General features: G+C 27.7%; 1 protein-coding gene across 1 annotated transcript; it reads left to right on the forward strand.

The window, feature by feature from the left end:
* The first annotated feature begins 8,952 nt into the window (after positions 1-8,952).
* LOC135925769 (leucine-rich repeat-containing G-protein coupled receptor 4-like) lies at positions 8,953-16,373 on the forward strand. The gene is made up of 5 exons (XM_065461239.1): positions 8,953-11,061; positions 11,116-11,273; positions 15,498-15,606; positions 15,709-15,835; positions 16,098-16,373. Exons 1-5 carry the CDS (start codon positions 9,432-9,434, stop codon positions 16,183-16,185), a joined length of 2,112 nt encoding a protein of 703 aa, XP_065317311.1. The 5' UTR covers positions 8,953-9,431; the 3' UTR covers positions 16,186-16,373.
* The last annotated feature ends 8,655 nt before the right edge of the window (positions 16,374-25,028 follow it).

The raw sequence follows: 25,028 nt of genomic DNA on the forward strand, positions 1-25,028 counted from the left end.
AAAAATAGAGAAAACAATAATAGAGAAAACAAAAATAGAGAATCCACTTATAGAGATAACAATTATAGAGAATGTAGTTTATAGATAAATAGATATATATAAGGAATGACGTTTATAGAGAACACTAGAGAAAACAATTATGAAAAATGTGGTTTATAGAGAATAAATTCATAGACAATTTTATGAGAATGATTTTATAGAGAATGATTTTACAGAGAATAATTTTATAGAGAATGATTTTACAGAGAATAATTTTATAGAAAATAATTTTATAGAGAATTATTTTATAAAATAAAAAATTTTATATCATTTAAAAACTGAGGGTTAATTTTAAAAAATTAGGTTGCTAAAACATTTTCAAAATTGGTGCTATATTTTAAAAATGGGGTGCATTAGCACCCAAAGGATCAGGCCAGTGATGCCCTAATGTAAATTATATATACTAATAAATTTTAAATTTCGTATAAATAGAGAGATCAAAAATGGTTAAGATGTTTTTATATTTATAATTTTTATATTATCTATAATTTTAAAATTATGTATATTGTTTAATTTACACGTCGTATTTTGTACATATTTAATTTATAACAAAAGTATTTTGTTATTTTGTCGTATGTTGGTTTCAATTTCCTCCCAACCCTCCCCCATTTTATTTTATGTTTGATGATACAGTTTCCTTGGATAAATAGGTAATAAAAAATTTTTTGTAATTATTTTCTTTTCTTATTTCGACGATAAATGATTATCCGAAAAATAATAAATATATTTTCAAAGTCTGTTCCTTATTTCAAATTAAATTTAAAAGAAAGCCACATATATCCAGAGATGCGGAGAAATAAGTTCCTTAAAAGTCACACTAACACGGCGGTGCGGCTGGTGCCATTTCGGTTTTAATTATTGGATATAATTGCAAAATAATAAAATTATGAGTCAACTATAAATTAATTTTCAAAGTCCGTTCCTTATTTTAAATTAAATTTAAAATAAGTTCCTTAATTCCCTATAAATGGAAAGTCACACTAATATGGCGGTGCGGCTGCCGCAATTTCGCTTTTAATTATTGGATAGGAAATTATTTTGGAAATCTGTGCAAAACCGGGTCTCCCAACCCCCTTTCATTATTCCCGGACCATCTACTCCCTTCTATCTACCGTTGTGGAGTCCACATACTCGACTCCGACAACAATATACAACTTAGTAAATATAAAAATTGTATAATTAAATAAAATTAGTTTAATATATTTTAATTTTTTTATATTACATATAGGTAATTTTTAGTTACCATAGGATTATCAATTGATATGCAAAACAATAAAATTTATTAGCCTATTATAATGATAACAACTTGATTTTATAACATCATAACCGCCAATTTTATGCTCTCACCTGTCTTCAATATTTAAATATGATTAATACGAATATAGCCACATTCCATCAGTTGTATATTATTAGTCTGCATATTTTAGATATATAAGAAAAATTAACATATATTTAGAGTATAACTAATGAATATTTTAAATAAATACGAATAACAATTAAAATCCAAATAAAAATCCAAATATTAAAATACATATTTATCTTAAAGAATAATTAAAAAAAAAAAATCAATCATGATGAGCAATAATTGTAGAAAAGCTGAGTTCCCAACAAAGACATTTTTATCTTCAGTCTCATTTCAGGTCAAACAATGTAATGTTCCATACCCCTTACATAAATTTCTAACATTCAGGAAAGTGTTCCTAAAAAAAATTCTAATTATATTTATTAATCTTTATAATATGGAATTATATTTATTAATCTTTATAATATGGATTAATTATTGCATCTGTTTAAAATTTTAAAAAATAAAAAAGATAAATTTTAAAAGTATGTCTTTTTTGAGGTGGATAATTATTATAAGAAATTGAAAAAGCTTTGAAGTATATTCAATATTTTTCAAAATTAATTTTTTTACTAAATTTACATTATATCTATTGGAAATAAATTAAAAAACTAAAAGCAACTTTTCCAACTCGAACATAAAATTATTTCATATTCATGAACCAACCAGACCAAATTAAAATATAAAAAAATAATACTAAAATTTATTTAATTTTTGGTATGTTATAAGAAATAATGGAAAATGAATGTTGTTTAACAATATAAAATCAAACCATACTGAATTCATAATTGAACAAAATATTTTCGAACCCTACGAAACCCGGTCCAATTAGAAAAAAAAATTCGATATGACCCGTTGGGTTTTGCAGACCCTACTGCTCATTTATATAAAAAAAACTTATCAATATTTACTTTCTTTCCTTTAGTCAGGTCAGAATTGTCATCTGAAATTAAAAAGTTGGATGTTTCAAAATTAAAAAAAGACCACTACATATATTTATAAATTTATATATCTAGGTCACCATTTGTCTGACTTATCTAAATAATTATAATTGAAAAAAAAATTAATATTGCTTAGGATACATTTTATTGAAAATCAAATTTATCTTTTTTTGTAAATCCGTTTTTGTATCCAAATATTTCATATTTTGTTTAAGTTAAAAGTGAAGACTATTCAAAATTGTATTATCTATCATCCATGCATGAAGATTTTGATAACATAAGACCCTATCCCAAGTGTATTTTTCTGAGAAAATTAACATATTTGGGCACCATATTTTCTCTAGTCATATAATACCAGATAATTATATTTTATAATTTTTCTATCTCACATCCATTAACTTTTATGTTTTTTTTTAAAGAAACCAATTGAAAATCGATTCTTTTGGTTTTTATTTTTATGTATATAATTGAAAAACAGTGTAAAATTAAGAAATGGTAATATTTTTCTTGATATAATTAAATGCGAAAAAGTATTATAGGCAAATTAAATTTTATTGAGGCTTGGGCTACTTTTTAGAGGTTCATACGAGTTTTTTAGATGCCATTTTTAAAATTTAATTTTGCTTATTGAAATTTGAATGTGGTAAGAAATTTAGAAAAAAGAAACATCTAACAAATGATGCAAATAAAGAATATTTTTAATGAAAATCCGTCTTTGCTAACTGTTATGGAAAAAACAAACTAAGCTATGCAATAGTAAAAAGATATAAATCAAGATTAATGAAGCGACAAGATTTTTAATTGTCTACATCAAGAACAAATAATGAATGCATATAAATGTTTGAGGGTCTTTTTGGGTACATGGATCCTATTTCTTAAATCTTTTCTTTATTAAATTGTCAATTGACATAGTCGACTCATATTCATTTGTAGTACATTATAATTTTGAGAGTAGCAAGTAATTATGAGTATTTGCCGATTCATTGTATTCTTTATATTTTTATAGATTTTGCGAAATTTTTATGTATAAGGTATTTGTATTATATTATTAATAAATACAAAAGGATAGGTGTAAAAGTAAGAGAAAAAAAAATTCACCTGAAAATTTATTTTATTTTAAAATTATTTTGTATTTTACTTGTGTTTACATTAGTGTTGTTAAACGGCCCAATTTGAGTCCATTTAAAAAAATAGCCCGATCCAAAATAATATAATGTAAGCCTCGAAATTTGACAAATAGTGGTCATACTAATCTGCCACCTATGAGAAAAATCTCTACGCTTACATAATAATTATTTTGACTAAAATCTTAATGGCACCATTTTTAAAAATAGACCAAAATCGGGCCTTTTAACAACACTAGTATACATGTTAACAATAAAGAAGGTAAAAACAAAAAAGAATTCATATATATTTTAGTCTACAAATTAAATTGCATATATTGAAAATATATTTAGAAGAATTTTTGTAGGGAGGTTCACCCCAATCAAGAATTCAACCGATGGGCGAGCGGGGCCGATGTTTTCATTGCCACCAAAGGGGAGCTGCCCCCCAAGAATTTGGGGAGACGCATGATGGAATACACGTGGAGACCTCGATTAGATTCGTGGCCGCTTCAGTCTGAGGCCGATAACGGAAGTATCGGAATTAGATTGAATTAACCACAATTTTTTATGTTATTATATATAAAATTTATATATATTTTTTTAATATATTTTTATTTTGATATCATTTATATTTGCATTTAATTTTTTAAATTGTAACTGCCTTTTTAAAAATAAAGAGATGTAATACAAAAAAATATATATAATCAAGCAACAAAAAATCGAAATATTTAAAATAAATAATCTAGCAAAAATTAAAAATTATCTTTATAAAAATAATAAAAACTCAAGATGAAATGTTATTAACTACCGGCCATAAATGACTGCCCATCCTGCATTTTTACATAAAAAAATTAATAACTTAAAACTTTTTAACTTATTTGGGTAAAAGCGAATTGATTATTTAAGATGTCTAGACATGTTTAGAAATAAAAAACTCGGAATTTCTATAAATCTTTCTATGAAATTTTAGCCTTTGAAAATAACATGTCAAAAATGGGTTAATGATGCTTACGACCTTAAGGTACTACCTATCAAATTTGACTTTTGTCTATTTTTCATTTGGATAGGCACTATCAAATATATTTATAATATATATTTGAAAAATCCTGATTTTTGGAAAGCCATGGCCTAGTCGGCAAGAGCTTCGCTTACTGATCCTATGGTCACGGGTTCGAATTCCGGTAATGATTATGTTTTTTTTTCTTATTCTAACTTGGTGGTTCCATCCTTGGGGGAATGATATATAGGAGGCCGGACTCGACCACGTGATTCCATTATAATATATTAAATAATAAGGGTCTTATTATATTATAAATTATGGTCTGTATTTAGCAAATTAGGTTGGTATTTAGAATATTTCCATACATTCACTTGGTAGTAAGCACATTAACCTCAAAAATGACCAATTTGGCAAAATAGGGTTCATTAGTTTTTTTCAGCAACAATTTTAAGTTGCCCATTGTTTTTTGGAAGAAAGTTATTAATCACAATCTTATCTGCTTATTAATACCTATTTTTAATTATTAAAAAATTCTTAGATTTTTTTTTGTTTTAAATCATTGTTTAAAGAAACTTTCAGTCTTTATAAATATTTTAACGAACATTTGACCATAATGATTAAAAGAAAAGAAATTTCTATTCCAACTAAATGCAAAATAATTAATTTACACATAAGTGGTAAAAGTAATCGCCGAATTGACAGAGAATTAACCTTAGCTCGACGAACAGTCGATTGTATACTTAAAAGATTACGCAACAATATTATAATATTGAATCCAAAGAGGCCTGGAAAACCCCACAAAACGACTTTAAGCGATGATAGGTATATAGCAAGGATCAGTAAACGCAATCGACGCCTTGTCGCCTCAGAGATAGCTGCGGAGATTAATCTGACTCGGGAAAACCCAATAAATGTCACAACGTGAAAAGACGCCTTAGGAGCTTTGAACTTTATGGTAGGGCAGCGGTCTAAAAACCACTCTTGAGCAAAAAAGATAAACTCAAGCGATTAGACTGGGCACGAAAACATCAATTTTGGACATCTGCCAACTGGTACCACGTCTTATGGAGTGATGAGTCAAAATTCGAAATCTTCGGTTCTAAAAGAAAGCAATATGCCGCTCAGCTGGAGAGCGAATGAGCGATCACTGCATAATTCCTACAGTCAAACTCGGGGGAGGGTCTGTTATCCTTAACAAGGAGGGATACCAGCAAATCCTTGAGGACCATATGATTTCATCAGGAAATAGTTTGATCGGGAATAACTTTTTATTTCATAAGATAATGACCCAAAGCATACATCCAGGCTATGCAAAGATTATTTCCAAAATCTACAACAACACGATATTCTCGAGTTGGACTTGGCCATTAGTCTCCCGATCTCAATCTAATCGAACTTTATGGGATCACCTTGATCGACAAGCGCGAAAAAGCTCACTAACCTCTCATTCGCACCTTTGGGAAGTATTGCAGAGAGAATGGAACAAAATCACTTCCAAATATTAAAAAAATCTCATCGAAAGATTACCAAAAATTTTTGCAACAATTATTAAGAATAAAGGTGGTCCTATTGATGAGACCAAAATTTGATCTTAAATAATTGCTATGTCTTTTATTTTTTGTAATTTTATGCAATAATATGTAAACTTATAAATAAATTCGCTAAACCTCATATTGTGTGTTATTTGTCTTATTTTAAGAAAAAAGTGAAGAAAATGCAGGGTGGGCATTCATTTATGGCCGGTAGTATGAACTAGAGAGTTTTAACCCGGTTTAGAAAAATTATAAAGGTTCGGTTAGCTTATTTTAGCGATTCGGTATAAAGGTTCGGTTACGCTTCAGAAAATTTCAAAGTTTAATTCTAGTAAACCGGTTCATTTTGTTCATCCCAGGTCCCTGCATGCTGGAATACGATTTTTGCGACAAAATCAAGCCTTTCAAAACTAAAAAAGCACGCTATAAAGTATTAAAAAATTTTATAAGAACACGGTTCTATAAAAGCATAACCTTGAATTTACTAAACCCCTACGACATACATATATTCAGATTTTAAATATATTTTATGTGTATAAATTATAATTTTGAATGAAAATAACTATTTTATAGCGTACCCTAAACCTAATAACAAGTAGCTTTCATTTTCTTCAGCTTTTTAATTAAAAATTATACAGAGTCTAGATATTAAAATTATAATATATTTCTTTTATTTTTAAAATAAAAATATCTAGCCCTAAATGATTGTTGTATTTATTGATTTCATTATCACATAATTTTAGTCAAATTTTTTTTTTATTTAATGATTTTAATTAATATAAATTAATGGTATTTTAAATTTGTTTTAATTTTAACCTTCCCTCTCTACCTTTTTTTTAAAAATATTATTTTAAAAACCTACTTTTTAGTAATATCATAGTTATATAAAAATTATATTCAAAGAATAATCATGAACCGATGATTGTACATAATCATAGTGTTTTATCTAAAAATTGCAACAAATCCACTCCTAAAAATTTGAATAATGTAAAAACTACTATTTTGGTGTTTAACATATATAATACGAATTTTTCCCGAACTCGCAAATTGATATTGCTGGGCTTGTTTCTGGTTGTTTCATACCTGTTAGTAACTATTTCAGTAGAAATAGGAAAATTTTTGAGTTTGGGGTCAACTGAACGATTAATTTTATTTTTGATCTTAGTCAACAGTAGAACGAAATCAAATGAAACCCTTAAAGAGATTGAACAAGAAAAGACGAATCAAATGAAGACCTATTGGTTTAAAAATTTACCAATAAAATTTCAAAAGAAATTAAAGGCTTTAGCCAAATTCCCATCAAATGTTGAAGTTCTAAATGATCAATTTATGATTAATGGTGATTTATCACAAGAACCAAGTAATATAATTAAACCAGAAGAATATGTGGAAGAAGAAATTTCGGATGAATGGAGCAGTGAGGTGATGATATTAACCAAACATGTAAATCGTACGAAACGTATTAGGAGACGTTTATCTAAAAATCATGATCGAAATGAACCCCACGTTTACAGAAATAATAAAGGGAACATGTTATCCCTTAAATTTTCTGGAAATTATTCGACAGAGAACACGAAAGTTTATGATAATTATAAATTTTTACGAAAACCTATAAGTGCCGCGGAAAAAACGTATACCAGCGCAAATATAGAAAAACCATTGTGCCAGTTACAGGTTCTTTTCGATTATGGTACAATTACAATTATTGATATAAATATATAGCTAGACCTGTGCGCCAACCAAGCTATTGGCAGCAGGCGAGACTTTTAAAATTCAAATCGGCGGTGGGTCACTGCCGCCGTCAGCATAGGCAGCGTAAATCGGCGCACCGATATGAACTTTTATAAAATATTTTTTAAATTGCTAATCTTTTTAGGAAAAGCTCATTTAAAATATGAATAAAATATAGATTACAGAAATATCGGTATATTTTTAGATCTTTCTTGAAAAGAAAACTAATTATAAATTCAAACTCAATATTGTAATTCATGATTATCCTGTATAAAAATAATTATTTTTAAAATCTGTCAGATATTAGGATGATCTTCTTGAATTTAACGTAAACTCAGCGGAAGATAAAACCTTTGCACTAGATGAGCTAGTTGCTGACAAATACTCATAAGCCATTCCAATTTTTGAATCATTAAAAATTCGGTGAATAATGTATATAATTGTAACATTTTGCGTAAAGCTAGAACGAAAAAAAGGGCCATATATAACGGATAAATGCCAAAAAAATAATTGAGTTCACAACGTTTTGCACAAACGGTTTAACTGGATTTAAATTTTATGAAATAGATGCGTTACCCCTAATTCATAGTTACCATAAATATTCTTCGCCTCGAATTCGCGGCAAACTGTGAATTCAGTGTAAGTAACCAAAATTATTCGGATATGGAAAAATATATATGACAAAAATAAGAAAAGTTATATAAAAACTATAACAATATATATCATATGAATCCAAACTGTGAGACTTATAATTTAAAAATAATAAAATATAAACCATATTAAAGTAAAATACACTACTAAGTAAGGAAATAGTATAAAAATATTTGATTAAAACAGCTGAATTTTAATAAAAGATTTTAAACTTTTTTTAATTGAATGGGTTTAAAAAACGATTGAGTTCTTCAAAGAAAAAATGGACACGTGTTTACTTTCAAAATTGGTTTAAAATAAATGGGACGATACCGTTCAATATTTTTTTTTTCAAACTTTCATTTTGAGCACATTCGTCCTTAACACTAATTCTTTTAGATAATTACCCAACTCAATGAACTTTTTTGATTGGATAATATATATTTCAAATTAAACAAGTATGGGTATGGTTTATGGTTAAGTAAAAATGAACTTTAATAAAATTATAATTGTCAAATCTTACAGGTCATATAATTCAAAAAGAAATTTCATTAAGTTGGCATATGATCATTATTTTGGCTTATTTTAATAAAAATAGATAAAAATTTTACTTAGGTATATAAAAAATAAATAAATTTTTTTTTTTATAAAAAAGCCAAAAATCCATACAACGCTATAAATTGCTCGAATGGCCTTTGGAACAATACCTCTACGTTTGAAAATTTTCCCGATAATATAACGGCCATAATATTTGATAATATCACAAAATTAATTTTTCAAGATTATACATTTTCTAAGTATTGTCGAACCATCACAAATGTGACTTATAGAAGATTGGAATTAGATTATAAGGATTTCACATACAGACCTTTCTTGTGTGAAAATCAAAATGATACTGCCGCACTTAAACATGTATCTAATTTTAAAGTGACAACATCTTTTATAGAACCTAATCATTTAATCCAATTTCCGCATCTTGAAACGGTCATTTTTAATCTCGGAAATACTAACTATTTAACCTTTGGCATAGTGAGCTATTGTCATAAATTAACCCATATCGACTTTTCTATCAATATATTTAGAAAAATAAAAGAGAATACCTTTAATTACATGGATTCTTTGGAGACTTTGAACTTAAGCTTTAATCTACTATATGAAATCTCAAGTTCGGCATTCAAAGAGTTACCCAAATTATGCACACTTGATTTGAGTTTCAATAAATTAACTTATTTATATCCAGGAACCTTTGACAGATTAAAAAGTTTGAAGAACTTGATTCTCACTTATAATAATTTCGTTCATCTTGATCATACAGTCGTTCCACGAAGTTTGGGTGATATCCTAGAATCTTTGAGTATGGATTTTAATGACATAACATCAGTACCGGCCATGGCTTATTTAAATAAATTACAACTTTTAGATATAAGAGGCAACGTTGAATTTGGTGATCTAGTTTTTCCCTGTAATTTAGATAACCTTAAAACAAATTTAGTGATCAAAATGAATGGAAGCTTATGTGATTGTATGTTAAGTCCCTTAAAAACGTGGCTATCAAGAACTAATCCTACATTTACCGCATTTCTGAAATGTTATGATTCAACAAATAACTCCATTTTTGTCCAAGAATTTCGAAATAACAAATGCTATTGCAATCATCCCATTAATATGACATTGGCAGAATTTTCAAAATTCTGTAAATTTATAAAAAATAACATCAAAAAGAATATCAGTGATTTTATAAGATTACAAAACATTTCTTCGGTAGTTAATTATTCCTTATTTTGTGCCAACTTAGATTTTTCGAGTTTGCAAAAACATTTAGCTCTTCACGTATATGGCAAATGGAGCAATCGTTCAAATCAAATTTTGAAATCCTTCATTTTTTACAACATCAATTTCACTTCAAATGATATTACCATACAAAGTATATTTCCAGTCAATATGTCCAATAAATCAGAGTTTTATTATCCACAGTCAATAAGATTTGTTAATTGTGACTTAAAAGATACCACTCGGGTATCTTATACATTTTTTGGAAAATTATTACATTTGGATTTAAGTTTTAACCTAATAAAGGCTCTCCACGCTAGAAGCTTCTCGGCTCAACCTAATTTATTGACTTTAAATTTGTCGAGCAATCAATTCAAAATATTAAGAGATTCGGATTTTTCGAATCTAATATCCTTGACCAGTTTATATTTACATGCAAATATGATTACTTCTATACAAGAAAAGGCATTCGCTGCCCTAACAAACCTTACAGAGCTAACGCTTCATAGTAATAGTTTAAAAACTTTTGATGATACAGATTTACCAATTTCAGTTAAATTTTTATACCTGCATGATAATTTCTTAACTTCCATTTCACGGAAATATTTAAGTCGAGGTATGAGTATTTTAACTTTTACTGGCAATCCTATAAAATGTAAATGCCACTACAAAGAATTATATTCACTTACAAAAACTAATTATGGAAGATTTTTAACAGGGGACAGTCCATTCAATTCTGAGCAAATAAATAACTTGATAATAGATGGAGTTTGTATTGATGATTCTATTCAAATCACGTTTGTAAAATGGAGCTGTAATAAAGAAAAAAGTGATGAAGAATATTTATCTTCGAATGCTTCCGTCGAAAATGAGGTGGGAAAACAGAATGCTTCCGTCGAAAATGAGGTGGAAAAACAGAACACTTCCCTGAGTCCAGAGTTACTAGCTGGTAAATCAGAATTGGACAAACGTAAGCGTTTACTAACTGTGATCCTACCGGTTGTAATTATATTATTATTTATAGTACTAATTTTTTTAATCGTGTGGTCAATGAAATATAGATCTGCACTCAGACAGAATTCACTCATTGCAGAAGTCAATAGAGTTTCTGAAGAAGAAAAGAAAAATGTTAAAGGAAGCACTAAACAATTTTATGATGCATCAAAAGGAGGATCTACCAAGGTTTCTAAAAATTATATTCGTACATATATTTGTTTGAAACTATTATTTGGTCATAAAGTTTTTGAATATTTTAGATTAATAGTGAGAAAAAAACCCCGCTTATAACTCAAAAAGAAGCTTTTTAAGTGAATTAGTCAAAATTGGCCGTTTACTGCAATTTTATTTTGCTTCTTATTTAAAAAAAATGAAACTTTAAGATAAAATAAAGTAAAAATGAAGATAAAGTCAAAGGGGGTCCTTAGAAATTCAAAAAAATTTCGGAACACATCGATTTGAAGTGATTGTAAATTTTTTAAATTATTGTAAACTTGAGAAATTATTGGCTTAAAGACTAACTCTTTTTTCTGATTTTCTTTTTATGGAAGTAGGTTTTAGATAGATCAAGGTATATATATATGTGTGTGTGCGTGTAAAAATAATTAGGTTGGAGATTCTACAAATTTTAAACTTATAATTATGTAAAGAGACATAAATGGTCAAACTTCTCTCTTATTTCAGCACATTTATTATATCTAACCTTTTAAATAACTGATGTTATGCCAACAAATTTGACATTTCACTACTACATTTAAGATCTAATTTTTTTTAAAGTATACGCATTAAGATATATTTGCAGCTCTACTCTAGCCCTCATAACATATAAATAAAATATAAGCATGGGCAGGCCCATAACCTTTAAAAATATTAATTTTATTTCTAAGTATTCCTTTCGCCCTTGATTAAATATCATAATTATTAAAAAAACTAGAAAAGTTTTAAAGCATAGGAAACCCTGAATGTCCATCTTTTTGATGAGAGAAGAACCCGTCTAAATCTTAGTTTACAATTCTTTCATTTTTTTTACATTATAATAGAAAATTTGTTTTTTTTTACTAAATTTTTCATATTAATTAATTTTCATATATGTTAATGTTGACTATTTGAATCTTACGAGAATGTCATCACGAATTTTTACGCAAGTCTTATAATTAAACATATCTCTAGTTAATTAATAATAAACTTTGGGCTTCCTCTCAGTCAATGGAATACTTTTCTATATATTAAAAAATAGACGGAGAAGTAACAGATCTGTTAACGATAACTAATTCACTATTAAATAACGGCTTCGAAGCATTTTGTCACAAAATTGGGATAGGGCTGCGAGGAATACCCCTTCAAAATTCGCAAAGTTTTAGTTATATATCATTTTAACAGAAATAAGTCAATTAGTCGGGTTTTTTTCGGGACCGAGCCTTAAGGAACAACCAAACTTTTAGCATTAAACCTTTATTAATTTGACTTGGGGGGGGGGGATTATTATATATCTTTATTTCCTGTAGTTAAAAATTATTTATGGAGATAAACTAGCTACAGTAATAAATTATTCTCTAGGAAAGTAACTAAGTACAGTTAAATTATAATAGGTAACTTATAACTAGTTACAGTTAGATTTCTAAAGTAACTAATTATGTTGAAAGTTTGAACTTTCTCCAACGCTTTATGATAGTGATACATTAAATTTAATAAACTGTTATTTTAAATTTGGGATATCATAAAAAATAGAGATTGAGAGATATATTTGTATAATATCTTATCTTAATTAAAGAATAACTTAAAAATTAATTCGTTAATATTCGTTACATTCAAACAAATTTAACTTAAAATTTTAACTCACGTTATTTCTTTCTATTCTCTTACTTATGTAAACTTGAAATAAAATTCATATAAATATTTAAATTTACTGTGAAATTTTAAATTAATAAATAAGCTTCATTCTTTTTTTTTCTTCATTGAAATATAAAAACATCTTCAAATACATTATTTTTAAGATTTTCTGAAAGTTCCAAAACTTATGAATATGGATTATTAACTTTTAAAATTTGTAAAAGTTTACAAACAAATTTTGAAGCTGCCAGCCAATTGGAAAAATAAAGCTGGGAGGAGGGATTTCTACTCTTTTACAAAAATATCTAATCTAGTAAAAAAAAAAAAATTATAACTCTTACCCTTCTTTCTCCTAACCTAATTAATAATTATTTAAATAATTACTATAATTGAAATTTTGGAAGGAAAAAACAGAGTATAAAACCGAAATTATTTTATGCAAATGTAATTAAGCCAAAGACTTTTAAAATGTTGGCCTATAATATTTCAAAATATTTATGGCCAGAAAATGCCCACTAAACTCCCTTCCCCACGAAACTTCTTTATGTACTTGATGAAGTTGTAAATATATATTACTTTTTTTTTGATTGATATATTTTATTATAAGTTGTTTTTTTTTAAACTTGATTATATAAAAAAAAATAATAAGAAGAAAACAATTATAATAATTATCTAATATATAATCGTCGTAATCAAGAAGTGAACGTTTTCGTATAATCTTAATGATAATTTTTATTTTTGGTATAAACTTTCCTATCATCTTAATGTTAAATACTCTATTGTTAAATTATTTTTTTTAAAAAAAGAAAACTTTTTTAAAAAATTTCTTTTATACATCTACGATATTCGAACCACTGGCTTAACGTTCGATAGACAAGCATTCTTTCCAATCACCACCACCCCCCCCCCCTTTCTATATAAAATTTTATAATACAATTCTTATTACAAAGTGATTTAAATATATCAATATTTTTCTTTTTTATTGGAACCTCCAGGTTTGGGAAAACAATTTCTAAATTATTATCGGTTGGACAGGTTTGAGAAAAATTATTTAAAATTATAATGGGTGTGGCTGGGCTTGGAAAATATTTTTATAAATTATATTTGGCTACGCTTGGAGAAAATTTTTCAAAATATTATCAGCTTGGACGCTAGGAAATTCTTTTTATTATTAACTATCATACATTGACTTAAAACAAATGAAAGGCCCATAAAATTTGATTTTGATTGTATTTTTAAATTCATTATGATTTTTTTAAAATATTTTATTCCTGTTCTCAACTAACAAAATTATTATGATCTTTGGTTGGGGATATTTTTTCAAAATTATTATGGCCTTGGACCTTGCTTGAGAATTTTTTAATATTAAATAATAGTCATAGAAGATCAGTAATATTTTAACAAATAATATTGATATCAAGAAATAGCTTTAAATATATTTTGACTCAAAACCAGAGACCTTCATGGGCCGGGCCGGCCCGCAGACCATATATTTTCTAGCGAGCCTGGGCCTGACCTGGATTTTTAAAAATTTTTTGGGCTTGGGTTGGGCCTAAAATTATTAAATTTAAATTTAGATTATTTGAAACAGTTGATAATTTAAAGAAATATTCCTTTTTTTCTTCTAATAATAATAAATTTCAATATTGTAAACAAAATGATTGCCTAAATATATTTATATATTGTTTATTTTCATTAAATAAAAAATAATTAATTTTTGGATGTGGGCTTTGGGGAATTTTTTTGAAACCTATCATTGGCTTGCGCCGGAATTGGGAGTTTTTTTTAACATTAAATATGGGCCGGTCAAAAAATTAAGGCCCAAGAAGATCTCCAAAACAGAGTAATTAAATTAGTTTTAATAGATTGGACATGACCTGAAATTGGAGGGGGGGGGGCTATAAAGAAAAAAAATTGGATATTATTTTCAAATAACGGGTAACAACTATCATAATAGTAAGGAGAACATTCTCATTCTCCGTCATTTTTGACGGACTCAACAATGCTGACTAACGGGAGCTCTGGTAACTCTTAGTTATATATTTTTCATTTTGCCCTTCAAGAAAGATGGGTCATCATACTTTTCTTCCATATTCGATGATCGATGAATCAGAAATTAAGAATATCTTATGAGGTGGGATTCACAAATTTACCTCCTTTTCTCGTAAATTATAATATTTTTATAAAATATATTAATAAGGTGTATTTAGTACCATATACACAAACTAATTACCCCTCAACCCCGTCATTCTTGACGGGTTATTAACTAGTAATTATTAGATTCAATATTATTTATATGAAAACCCTTGATTTATTAATTTAGTATTTTTTTTAGTCATAAATTCAAGGGAAGGAGGGAAGATAAAGTTGTTACACGGCTTAATTTGATTTAAAAAACTTAATATTTTCGCCATAAAAATATTGTCTAAGCCTCGAGATTTCGTTAATAGATGCCAAACCCTTGTGCCATCTATGAGCAAAATCTTCAGGCTTGCTATTTTGGATGAAATATTGAGTAAGCCGTTTTTTACGGCTCAAATTGTGTATACTGTTATGATAATGATATATATTTATAAATAGCATACCGTCGATGACGAAATGTATTACGAAATAGACAGTGTTTATACAAAGAATGAAGGTGGTGTTTACAGTTCGGATAACGACACATCTAAGATGGCATCCTCTACAAGTAAAATTTGATGAATTTTATTTCAAAAGTTTAATATAATTTGGAAGGTTAAATTTTATTAATAACCTTTTATTTAAAACGCCATTTTAAATAATCGTTAAGGTAAATCATCGAGTCGTAATACTTCATACACCGCAAAAAGTGTTGCCCCAAGCGAGAATATGAATGATAGCCTTTACGATCCTACTAACACATACAATTTACCTGCCCTCTTAAATATTAAAGAAACGTTTGATAATTAATATATTAGAAATGTTATCTAAGAGGCTGTGTCCAAAACATCAAAAAATTTGATTGGCATTTGAAATTTTGTCGAAAAAGAAGAAATAAGCTTTTATATAATATAAAAATATAAACATGTCCATAATCTAATTCAAGAGTTTTTAAACTTTTCGAATTTTTTTATAAAATATTTTGGCTGTAGCCTTATGAAAAGAACTTTATTTTGTTTTAAATATATATATTTTTTTAATTTTAATTTATTTTGAAAGGTTTGATTATGCCGACTTCATGGAACAAGACGAATCAGAAATAGAAAGAATGTTCTCGGCCAAAACAGAAACAAAAATTAACAAATAGAAATAGATTGTGACCAAAAAAAATATGTAATGTTGGTTAACAGGCTCTAGAGAATGATGAATTTAAAAATTCGTGAAATCAAAAAGAATTTTTGAATTATAATTTAGTTATTAAAAATTAATTCTAATATTACTTAAATATACTCTGAAAATATTATCTCTTTGTTTGTTCTTTATTTAGGTATTTAAAATAAATTTCTTTCATAATTTGGAAAAATATATCAAATTGGTATGTTAAATCCCTATTCGAAATGTTATTTATCACATCTTTGTTAATGTTTAACGATAATTTTTTGAGGTCTTTCAATATCGGGCTTTTAAAACTTTTTCTTTTAAACAAGAGCGAAATGAAAGCCATAAATTATTAGAACACTAAAAGCATGGACATTGTGTGGTTAATTCCACCCTAAAAAACTCGATATCCTTCTCTCTTATATCAATTTTTTTTCTTCTGATGATAGTACATCATAATTAATATTTATAAAATAAATTTGTATTAAATTTTAACAAAATTGAAAGCTTGGAAAAGGTAAAATATTTATGGAAATCCAAAAAAATGTCATTTTACAATTATATGGAAATAATTGGGCTATTACTTAGGATAACTTTAATTTATTATTTATATAGCTCAGATTTATCTTAGAAATAATGACTTACCTCTAGCATGGGAATGAGGGGGGTTATTATATAATAGTTTTATCTCGGACTGACTTTGCAAAATCTTTATTAAACATTCTCTTAAATATCAATTAGATATTTTATATCCATTTTTATTATATTGAAATTAATATTAAAAAATTTTACAAATTTTAAGATATATATTTCAAAAAAAAAAATTTGCATAAATTTTACACAAAGTTTAAATATGAGGAGAAGGGTAATAGGAAAAAAAACCCTTTGGGAAAAAACCACCGGGAATAACCCCTTGGAAAAAAAGCCATATGGTTTATAAAAATTTAAATATTATAGATGATTGGGACAAATTGTGGTTCCCAGAACTAAAGATTTTTATTATTTGATAATGGCCCACATGCTGAATAACGTATAATCAAGTTTACAGAGGATAAATCCTAAACAATAGCAAATACGACAGCATGGTATATGGATGAGCATTTTGCTATGTCTCCAAAATGTTTCTACAATTATATTTCATTAGAGTATCAATAAACACTATTTTTATCACCGCTGTTTTGTTTACTCCAAAAAAAACGCAAAATACTTTCGATAAAATATTCGAAATAATATCCAAATGTTAGGAAAGGGATTTATTTCATGATCCATTTTCGAAAATTCTGCTAGGAGCGCGGTTAATCTTTGGTATTAATATGTTATATACTTTTATTTATTTTTTCAATTAGGGGGTCACATCGTAATCAGAGGATGCTCTTACCATTTTTGTCAAAGTACCCATAGAAAAATTCAGAAGCTAGGTGGAAATACAGGGTAGATGAATTTTTTTATGGCATGATGGACGGCTTGCATTTGCTCCTTTATGTGATATGGGCAATGCAATGACATTCCTGATATCAGTTACTCCGAGCAATGGTAAGGATATTCTTGATTATTTCGATAAAAATAATATCATAAGAAGTTATTCTCAATCTCAGACACCTCGAATTGAGCCCGTTTCCTCAGAACTTGGAAAGTAAATCAGAGCCATCTATCCAACGAAGAACGCCAGAATAATGCGAAGGTTGGAATCATCGTTTTTCTAATCTGGTTGGGAATAAACACACATAAATCTGGGTATTGATTAAAAAAAAGAAATACGAGGTGGCTATCGATGGCCAAACTTGAACGATGGTGTGTAGTGACACCAAAAACAAAATAGCAGAGTTTTAATACCCGGATTCAGTTAAATTTTCTAATGAACTGTTAATTTTTTGGGGACAGATTTCGCAAACTTCTAATTTCTGTTGTTGATTTTGCGATGAATGCCGTGATGGGGTTTTCTAGATTTTTTAAGAGCGATACCTAAATATTTAATGTCAACCCAAATAATTATTATTCTAAATTATTAAATTTGTATATACAAATCTTGATTTACCAATAAAATAAATATATCTTATTAAAAATTTTTGTCAATAGTCTACCTAATATCATAATTAAGAATACATATTGTATTTATTAAGATAGAAATTTATTATGAAAAATAAAAAATGCATGGGTTATTTTACTGGGTATTTTTTTCCCAGTACCAATTTGAACATCAGCATTTTATCTTGTTTAAGCATTTTTTATAGAGTGTATATGAGCAATCTTTAAATAATGAATTAGGGCCTATAATTTAGCTTATTTAAAAAAAATTTTTATAATATTTTTTTCTAAAATACTAATTTATCTGAATCTAGGAAAATAATTCCCCGGAAAAAAAATCCCCGGAAATAAATTCCCTGGAAAAAAAATCCCCGGGAAAAAAATTCCCCGGAAGATTACTCCCCGGAAAAAAAATCCCCTTCATTTTTTCATAGTTATAGTATATACTACCAGTATACAAAATTAAAGAAAAATTGAAGGGGTTCGGGTTGAAACCTTGATTGATTTAATATGGAATTCACCATATTTTTTGGTAGCGTTCAATTACTTGAGATAGTCTTTGAATTAAATAAGCTTTTGTAATAAGTGATTAGGATCAATACTTTTTTTGAAAATTTATAATCAGATACAATTTTTAGTTATTTTTGTCCGGGATTCAAACTGATATAAACGAACGAAACAGGGTAGTGTCATAATATTCATTTTAATTTTTAACCTTAGTGGCGTGTTAGAAATAACCCCCCCCCCTCTTCATGGTATTCAAGTTTAGATGAAAAGTGGATTATGGAAATAACCTTTCTCTTTCTAGGGAAAAATTTGCTTTCACATTTTTCTTTTCAATTTTAAATTGTAAAACCTTGTTCATAATTTTCATATATTTCTATAAAAATCTATAGTCACAAATCTACTCTTTTTATGCTATCTACTAAATTATAAAATATAAAAGCTACCAACAGATTTCTCATTTAAAGATTGCCCTTTTGGAATTAAAAAAGAAATACTCTCAACGTTCAGAAAATACTAACATAATTTTTTAGAAATATTTTCATTATTTTAGCGGCGGGATTGTTTTTTTTTGTAAAAATTATTCGGGAAATTTTTTCCGCTTTTTTTATCCGGGGATTAATTTTCCAGGGGAATATTTTTCCGGGTAATTATTTTCCAAGGATTTTTTTCCGGGGGATTATTTTCCGAGGAATTATCTTCCAGGGGATATTTTTTCCTGGGATTTTAGGGAATTATTTTCCGGGGGATTTTTTTCCGGGGAATTATTTTCCTGGGATTTTTTTTTCGGGTAATTATTTTCGGGGATTTTTTTCCTGTTTTTTGTTCCGGGGAATTATTTTCCGCTTACCAATTTGTCAATACCTTATAAATTTGAGTATATATCCAATATAATCCAAATAAAAATATGCCTATATTATTTAAGTCTTAAGTAAATTCGATAAATTTGAAAAAAAATTCTTGGGGTATTTTTCTGGGTTTTTTCCGGGGGGGGGGGATTTCCGGGATTCGAGGAATAGATATATTTTTTTTTAAAAAAATCAATGCAATATTATTCCTAATAGATGATAAATAAGAGAATAGTGATATATTTCGTCGGTTAACACATGAAAAATTACCAAACGTCCTAAATTTTATTAAAATTCAATAATACCCATTTTTAATTTATGATAACCCTATCACAGTACCTTCTTTTATCCTAACCTATTCGTATAAGTTAATTTCCCAAGATAGATTTGAACGCAGAAAAGAGTAAGGAGAATTATGGTACCAGCAAGATGACAGATTTCGAAAAAACTTGTGTCAGTAGATTTTTCTCGATTACAATAATATTACAATAGGTAATTTTATCACTTCCATCGAATAATCTTCAATGCTTCATATGTTTTCTTTCTTCCCTTCCCTTCTCTTTCTTAGTTTTTTATTTACTATTTTCATTTTTAGACATCTTTTGTAAATCCTTCACCCCTTTAGTCTTTTGCCTTCTAATGGATTTAAGAGGGTCTTAGTAATTTTAATAGCATTGGTCTAGGATAGCGGCCTTAAGAAAATTTGTAGTGAATCGAGTGATGATCATTTTTTCTACTTGTGTGTCACAGACAGGATTGCAAGGAAAAAATTATTCGATTGTAGTAGATTTTCGTAAAATAAATTTCAACCCCCCTTTTTCCCGATCTGGGTTAGAACAAAAACTCCAGACTAGATTATTACTAATTGGAGATTTATTTATCACATATTTTTAATAATATAAGGGGGAAAGTTTTTAAATTGATTTTTATTTCAAAATTGCAAATTGGCTAATATGTTATGGCGGTTAACTTATTGGATATCAGATGAATAAAATAGATTAAAAAATAAGGAAAAGGGGACTTGGATTTTTTGATTTTGAAATATGTTTACCATAATACATAATTGAAATAGGTGAGTTTTTATGGCATATATGGGAAATTCTAAAAATGTCGTAGAGTGTGATATTTGAGTGAGTTCGCTAGATTTCGACTTTTAAAAAAAATTGTGATAAGTCAATGTAGTATACCTGGCAAATCCGATTAGAAAGGTAGTAGACGAAGAAATAAACAATATTTAGTGTTGTTAAACGGCTCGTTTTGAGCCGATTTTTAAAAACGGCTAACTCAATATTTAATCCAGAAAAATATTACGCAAGCCTGAAGATTTTGCTCATAGAAGGAACAAAGGTCTACACATATATTATAGAAATCTCTAGACTTAGTCACTATAATTCTGGCTAAAATATTGAGTTAGCCGTTTTAAAAAAATCGGCTCAAAATGAGCCGTTTATCAACACTACTGTACGAAGCCCAATGGAAATCCTCTGTTCGAAGGAAAAGTGAAGACCGAGGTTTTGACTGTTTTTCAAAGCGATTTCCTAGGCATGTTTCTAGGAATTTTTTTATTTATTGCTAAACAAAAGAAATTATTTGTCTAATTAATTTTTTTTTCATAATATAAATTTGCCACTATTTAATCGTTATAGGCAAAAATCAAAATTCCTTATTGTTTTTCGATTAAATGGCGTCTGGGAAAGTTGTGATCAACTTTCTTTTAAAATTATTTTATTACTCAAAAAAATATCAATTAGACAAATTATTGTTTAAAAATAGAGAGAAAAAAAGAAAAAAATAGCCGAAAACATGCCTAGGGAATCCCTTCGAAAAACATTCTGTCTGGAAATGGCCATGCAGGGAAAGTTATTTTTTATAAACCAGGAGCGAAAATGGTAAAACCCAGGCCCGGCCGAATAATTTAAATTGTAACTATTATCTAATTTATACAATAAATAAATAAAAAATATATATTTGAAAATGTTGAATCCAGCGTCCATGACAGAATGTTACAGGAGGCAATCCCGCCTCTAAAACCTTTACTACCATCCTATAAAAATTCCCGCCTACGTGAATATTTAATCATTGATTGTAATTTTCAAACTTTATTATATTATTTGAATATTTTATCCTATAAAGCAAAATGGAAATTTTCATGGATATAAAAAATAATTATATTAATAACGATACATTTATTTATGTTTCATTAAAATAAAATAATATTATACCTACACCTATTTATTTCATTAATATTTTTTAGTATTAATTAAAAAAAAATAGTGCTGTAAACGTTACCTCAAAAAAGAAACGCGTTACCGTTACTCGTTACATTGGAAAAAAAAGAACGCATTACCCTTACTCGTTACCTTTTTAAAAAAGGAACGCGCGTTACTGACTTTTCAAAAAGTAACGTATTACTCGTTACTTAAAAAAATTAAATATTATATACAAAAATATATTTATTTTTTCTTACAATATATAATATAGACAAAACTATAAAAAATAATACATAAAATGATGAGATCTTATAAAAAATTTTCATATATAATATATAATCATAAGATAACATTTTTTTATAATAATTTTTTATTTATTTTTAGCAATAATTGATTTTCAAAATTTTCATCAGACAAACAAGAGCGCTTAGTGCTCAACACAGCCTTCGCCGTGCTAAACACACGTTCAATTGGAGCTATACCTAAAACGAATTATTTGTTATTCGATATTCGATTCAATTCGATTCGTATTTTACGAATACGAATAACACAATTATTCGATTCGAAAATTCGAATCGAATCGAATTCGAATAAGGAAAATATATTATTCGTCGAAAATTTTTTTATCTATTATTCGATCGAATTATTCGAGATTATTCGACTAAAATAATTTATAGTATTAATATATATTGGAAAATAATCATATATAAATCATATATTATTATTAGGAATTATTTGAAATTATTTCAATTTAATAAAATCTCCTAGTGGAATAATGAAAATTGCGCCAAATTTTGAAACTCCATTTTAATTTATCTCATAATAGACCTTTACTTTAGAAATTTCTTTTATGATAGAGATGGACGAAGAAGGTAATATATATAACACATAACATATACAATTATAATAAACTGTTAATCCCATCACATCAAGAATGACGGGCAAACCTGATATTTCTCTTTCATTTGATGATGGAGAAATCATAAATTTTTTTGCCTAAAGTTTTTACCACTTTATTTGTAAAATATTGCTAATGCCGTGTTATCTAAAATGGCGAGGGACATATTGTCAATACAGGGTTCTTCAACCCCATGTGAGCGACTCTTTTCTGTTGGAGCTCATATGGTTACAAAATACAGAATGTCGTTAAAGGAGGAAACAACCGAAAAACTTTATGTTTGAAAAATTGGCTGTTGTCAGATTTATCTTCTACATATCGAATCGAATCGAATATTCGACGAATCGAATCGAATAATCATTTTATTATTCATACGAATACGAATAATAAATTATTTGATTTAAACGAATACGAATAATTCCATTATTCGATTCGTATTTTTGTAGGTATAATTGGAGCAGAGGATGGGAGGGTGGTATTATATTTAATAAATAAAAATTTTAACTCGAGGAATTTATTAAAAAAATAAGTATCTTTATTTTGAAAAAAATTTAATAAAACATCTTCACAAGGATTTTCATTAATTTCCTCATCAAAAAAAAATTTATCTTTATCAGGAAATATTTTAGTATTTGTTTTGGATAAGGGAATCAGGTCTGCTCATTCTCTATCAAGATCTTTTCTCAAAATGGAAATAAGATCTTGCATTCTTTGTTTATTCATCTCTGATTTTATCCAGGGCCAATCTAATCTAAAGAGTGGGTGAATCATTGCTGATAGTATATAGGATTAAATTTTCTTCATCAGAAGAATCAACTATTATAGAGTTTGGCATATATATTCTTAAAATAAATTATAATATAGAATAATAATATTAATATATACTTTGAATTTTGATTGAATATTAGTTAGATTAAAATTTGATTGAAAATAACGAGCGAAAATTTAAATAAGAATGAAAGGAATGGTGGTTGATATGAATTAAAAACTCGGTTTATTATTTATATTAAAAATAAATTAAAGTAATTTTATAGCACAATAAAATATGTTTTTTTTTATTAATATTTTTTTAAGAAAAAATTTAAAGTAACGAGTAACGTTTTGCTTTACCCTTACCCAAAAAAAAGAAACGCGTTACCGTTACTCGTTACTTCTAGAAAAAGGTAACGTATGACGTTCCTTTTCTTCAAAAAAAGGTAACGACGTTAGTAACGTCGTTACTTTTTGACGTTAGTAACGTCGTTACTTTTTGACGTTAGTAACGTCGTTACTTTTTGACGTTATACCGTACAGCACTAAAAATAATCTTAATATTGGAATAAAGAAGATTATTTTAAAAGTTATTAGATGTTAAATTGTTATGTTCTACCTCCTCCCCCTCTTGTCCCGTATAACTTATTTCTTTAAGTTTTCTCCACTTGTTTCTTTTGTTTTCCCATCGTCCTTTTTTTAATATTTTTTTTTTAATGTTACAATGATTTTATTCAAAATAGTTTTCTCACATCAAATATAAAATAAAATAAAATAAAACAATATTATATAAAAACGGAGGTGGGACTACAAGTTCCCAAAAAACATGAGTAATTATATTTTAAAATTGTGATTTGAAGGTTTTGTTTTAAAAAATAAAATAAGAGGTCACGTAATCACGTCCGATAATATAACGTTTAAAGGGAAGTTAAAAATTGCGCAAACCTAGGAAATGGCCGAAGCACTTAACCAAAATTACAAAACGACTGCGTACAAACAGACTCAACAAATTTCAAATAACCCACAAGATCTCTTGGACCTACCACCCCGGGGTAGCCCAATTTAAGCGGGGAGGAGAGTGTCGTATTTCCACAAAAAAACACCTTTTTTTAAAAAACATTGTATTTTGATTTTATATATATTGATTTTTTTTTGTGTGGTCATCCACCTGTTATAAATCTTTTTTTTTATATATGTCCTCCACGTATTTTCAAAATTTAGTCGTAATTAAATCCGCTCTAAACCAGAGGTGCGGCGAATGCCGTTTTATTTATTTTATTGACTTAAGGTAGGATCTACCTTCGTTATTAAATCCGCTCTAAACCAGCTGTGCGGCGAATGCCGTCTTGGTTTATTTTTGTAGGAATTAAGAATGAAATCGGCGCCGACGGCCGGGTAGCCATATTTAAGAGGGGAGGAGTGTTATGTTCTACCTCCCCCCTCTTGTCCCGTATAACTTATTTCTTTAAGTTTTTCTCCACTTGTTTCTTTTGTTTTCCCATCCTCCTTTTTTTTATATTGATATTATACCTTATTTTTATATTGCATTTGAAACTGGTTCTTACCAGTTTCATGAATGATTGTATCGCGATTAAAT

The sequence above is a fragment of the Gordionus sp. m RMFG-2023 genome, chromosome 3 (assembly GCF_954871325.1).
Source record: "Gordionus sp. m RMFG-2023 chromosome 3, tfGorSpeb1-WG-v2, whole genome shotgun sequence".
NCBI lineage: Eukaryota > Metazoa > Nematomorpha > Gordioida > Chordodea > Parachordodidae > Gordionus > Gordionus sp. m RMFG-2023.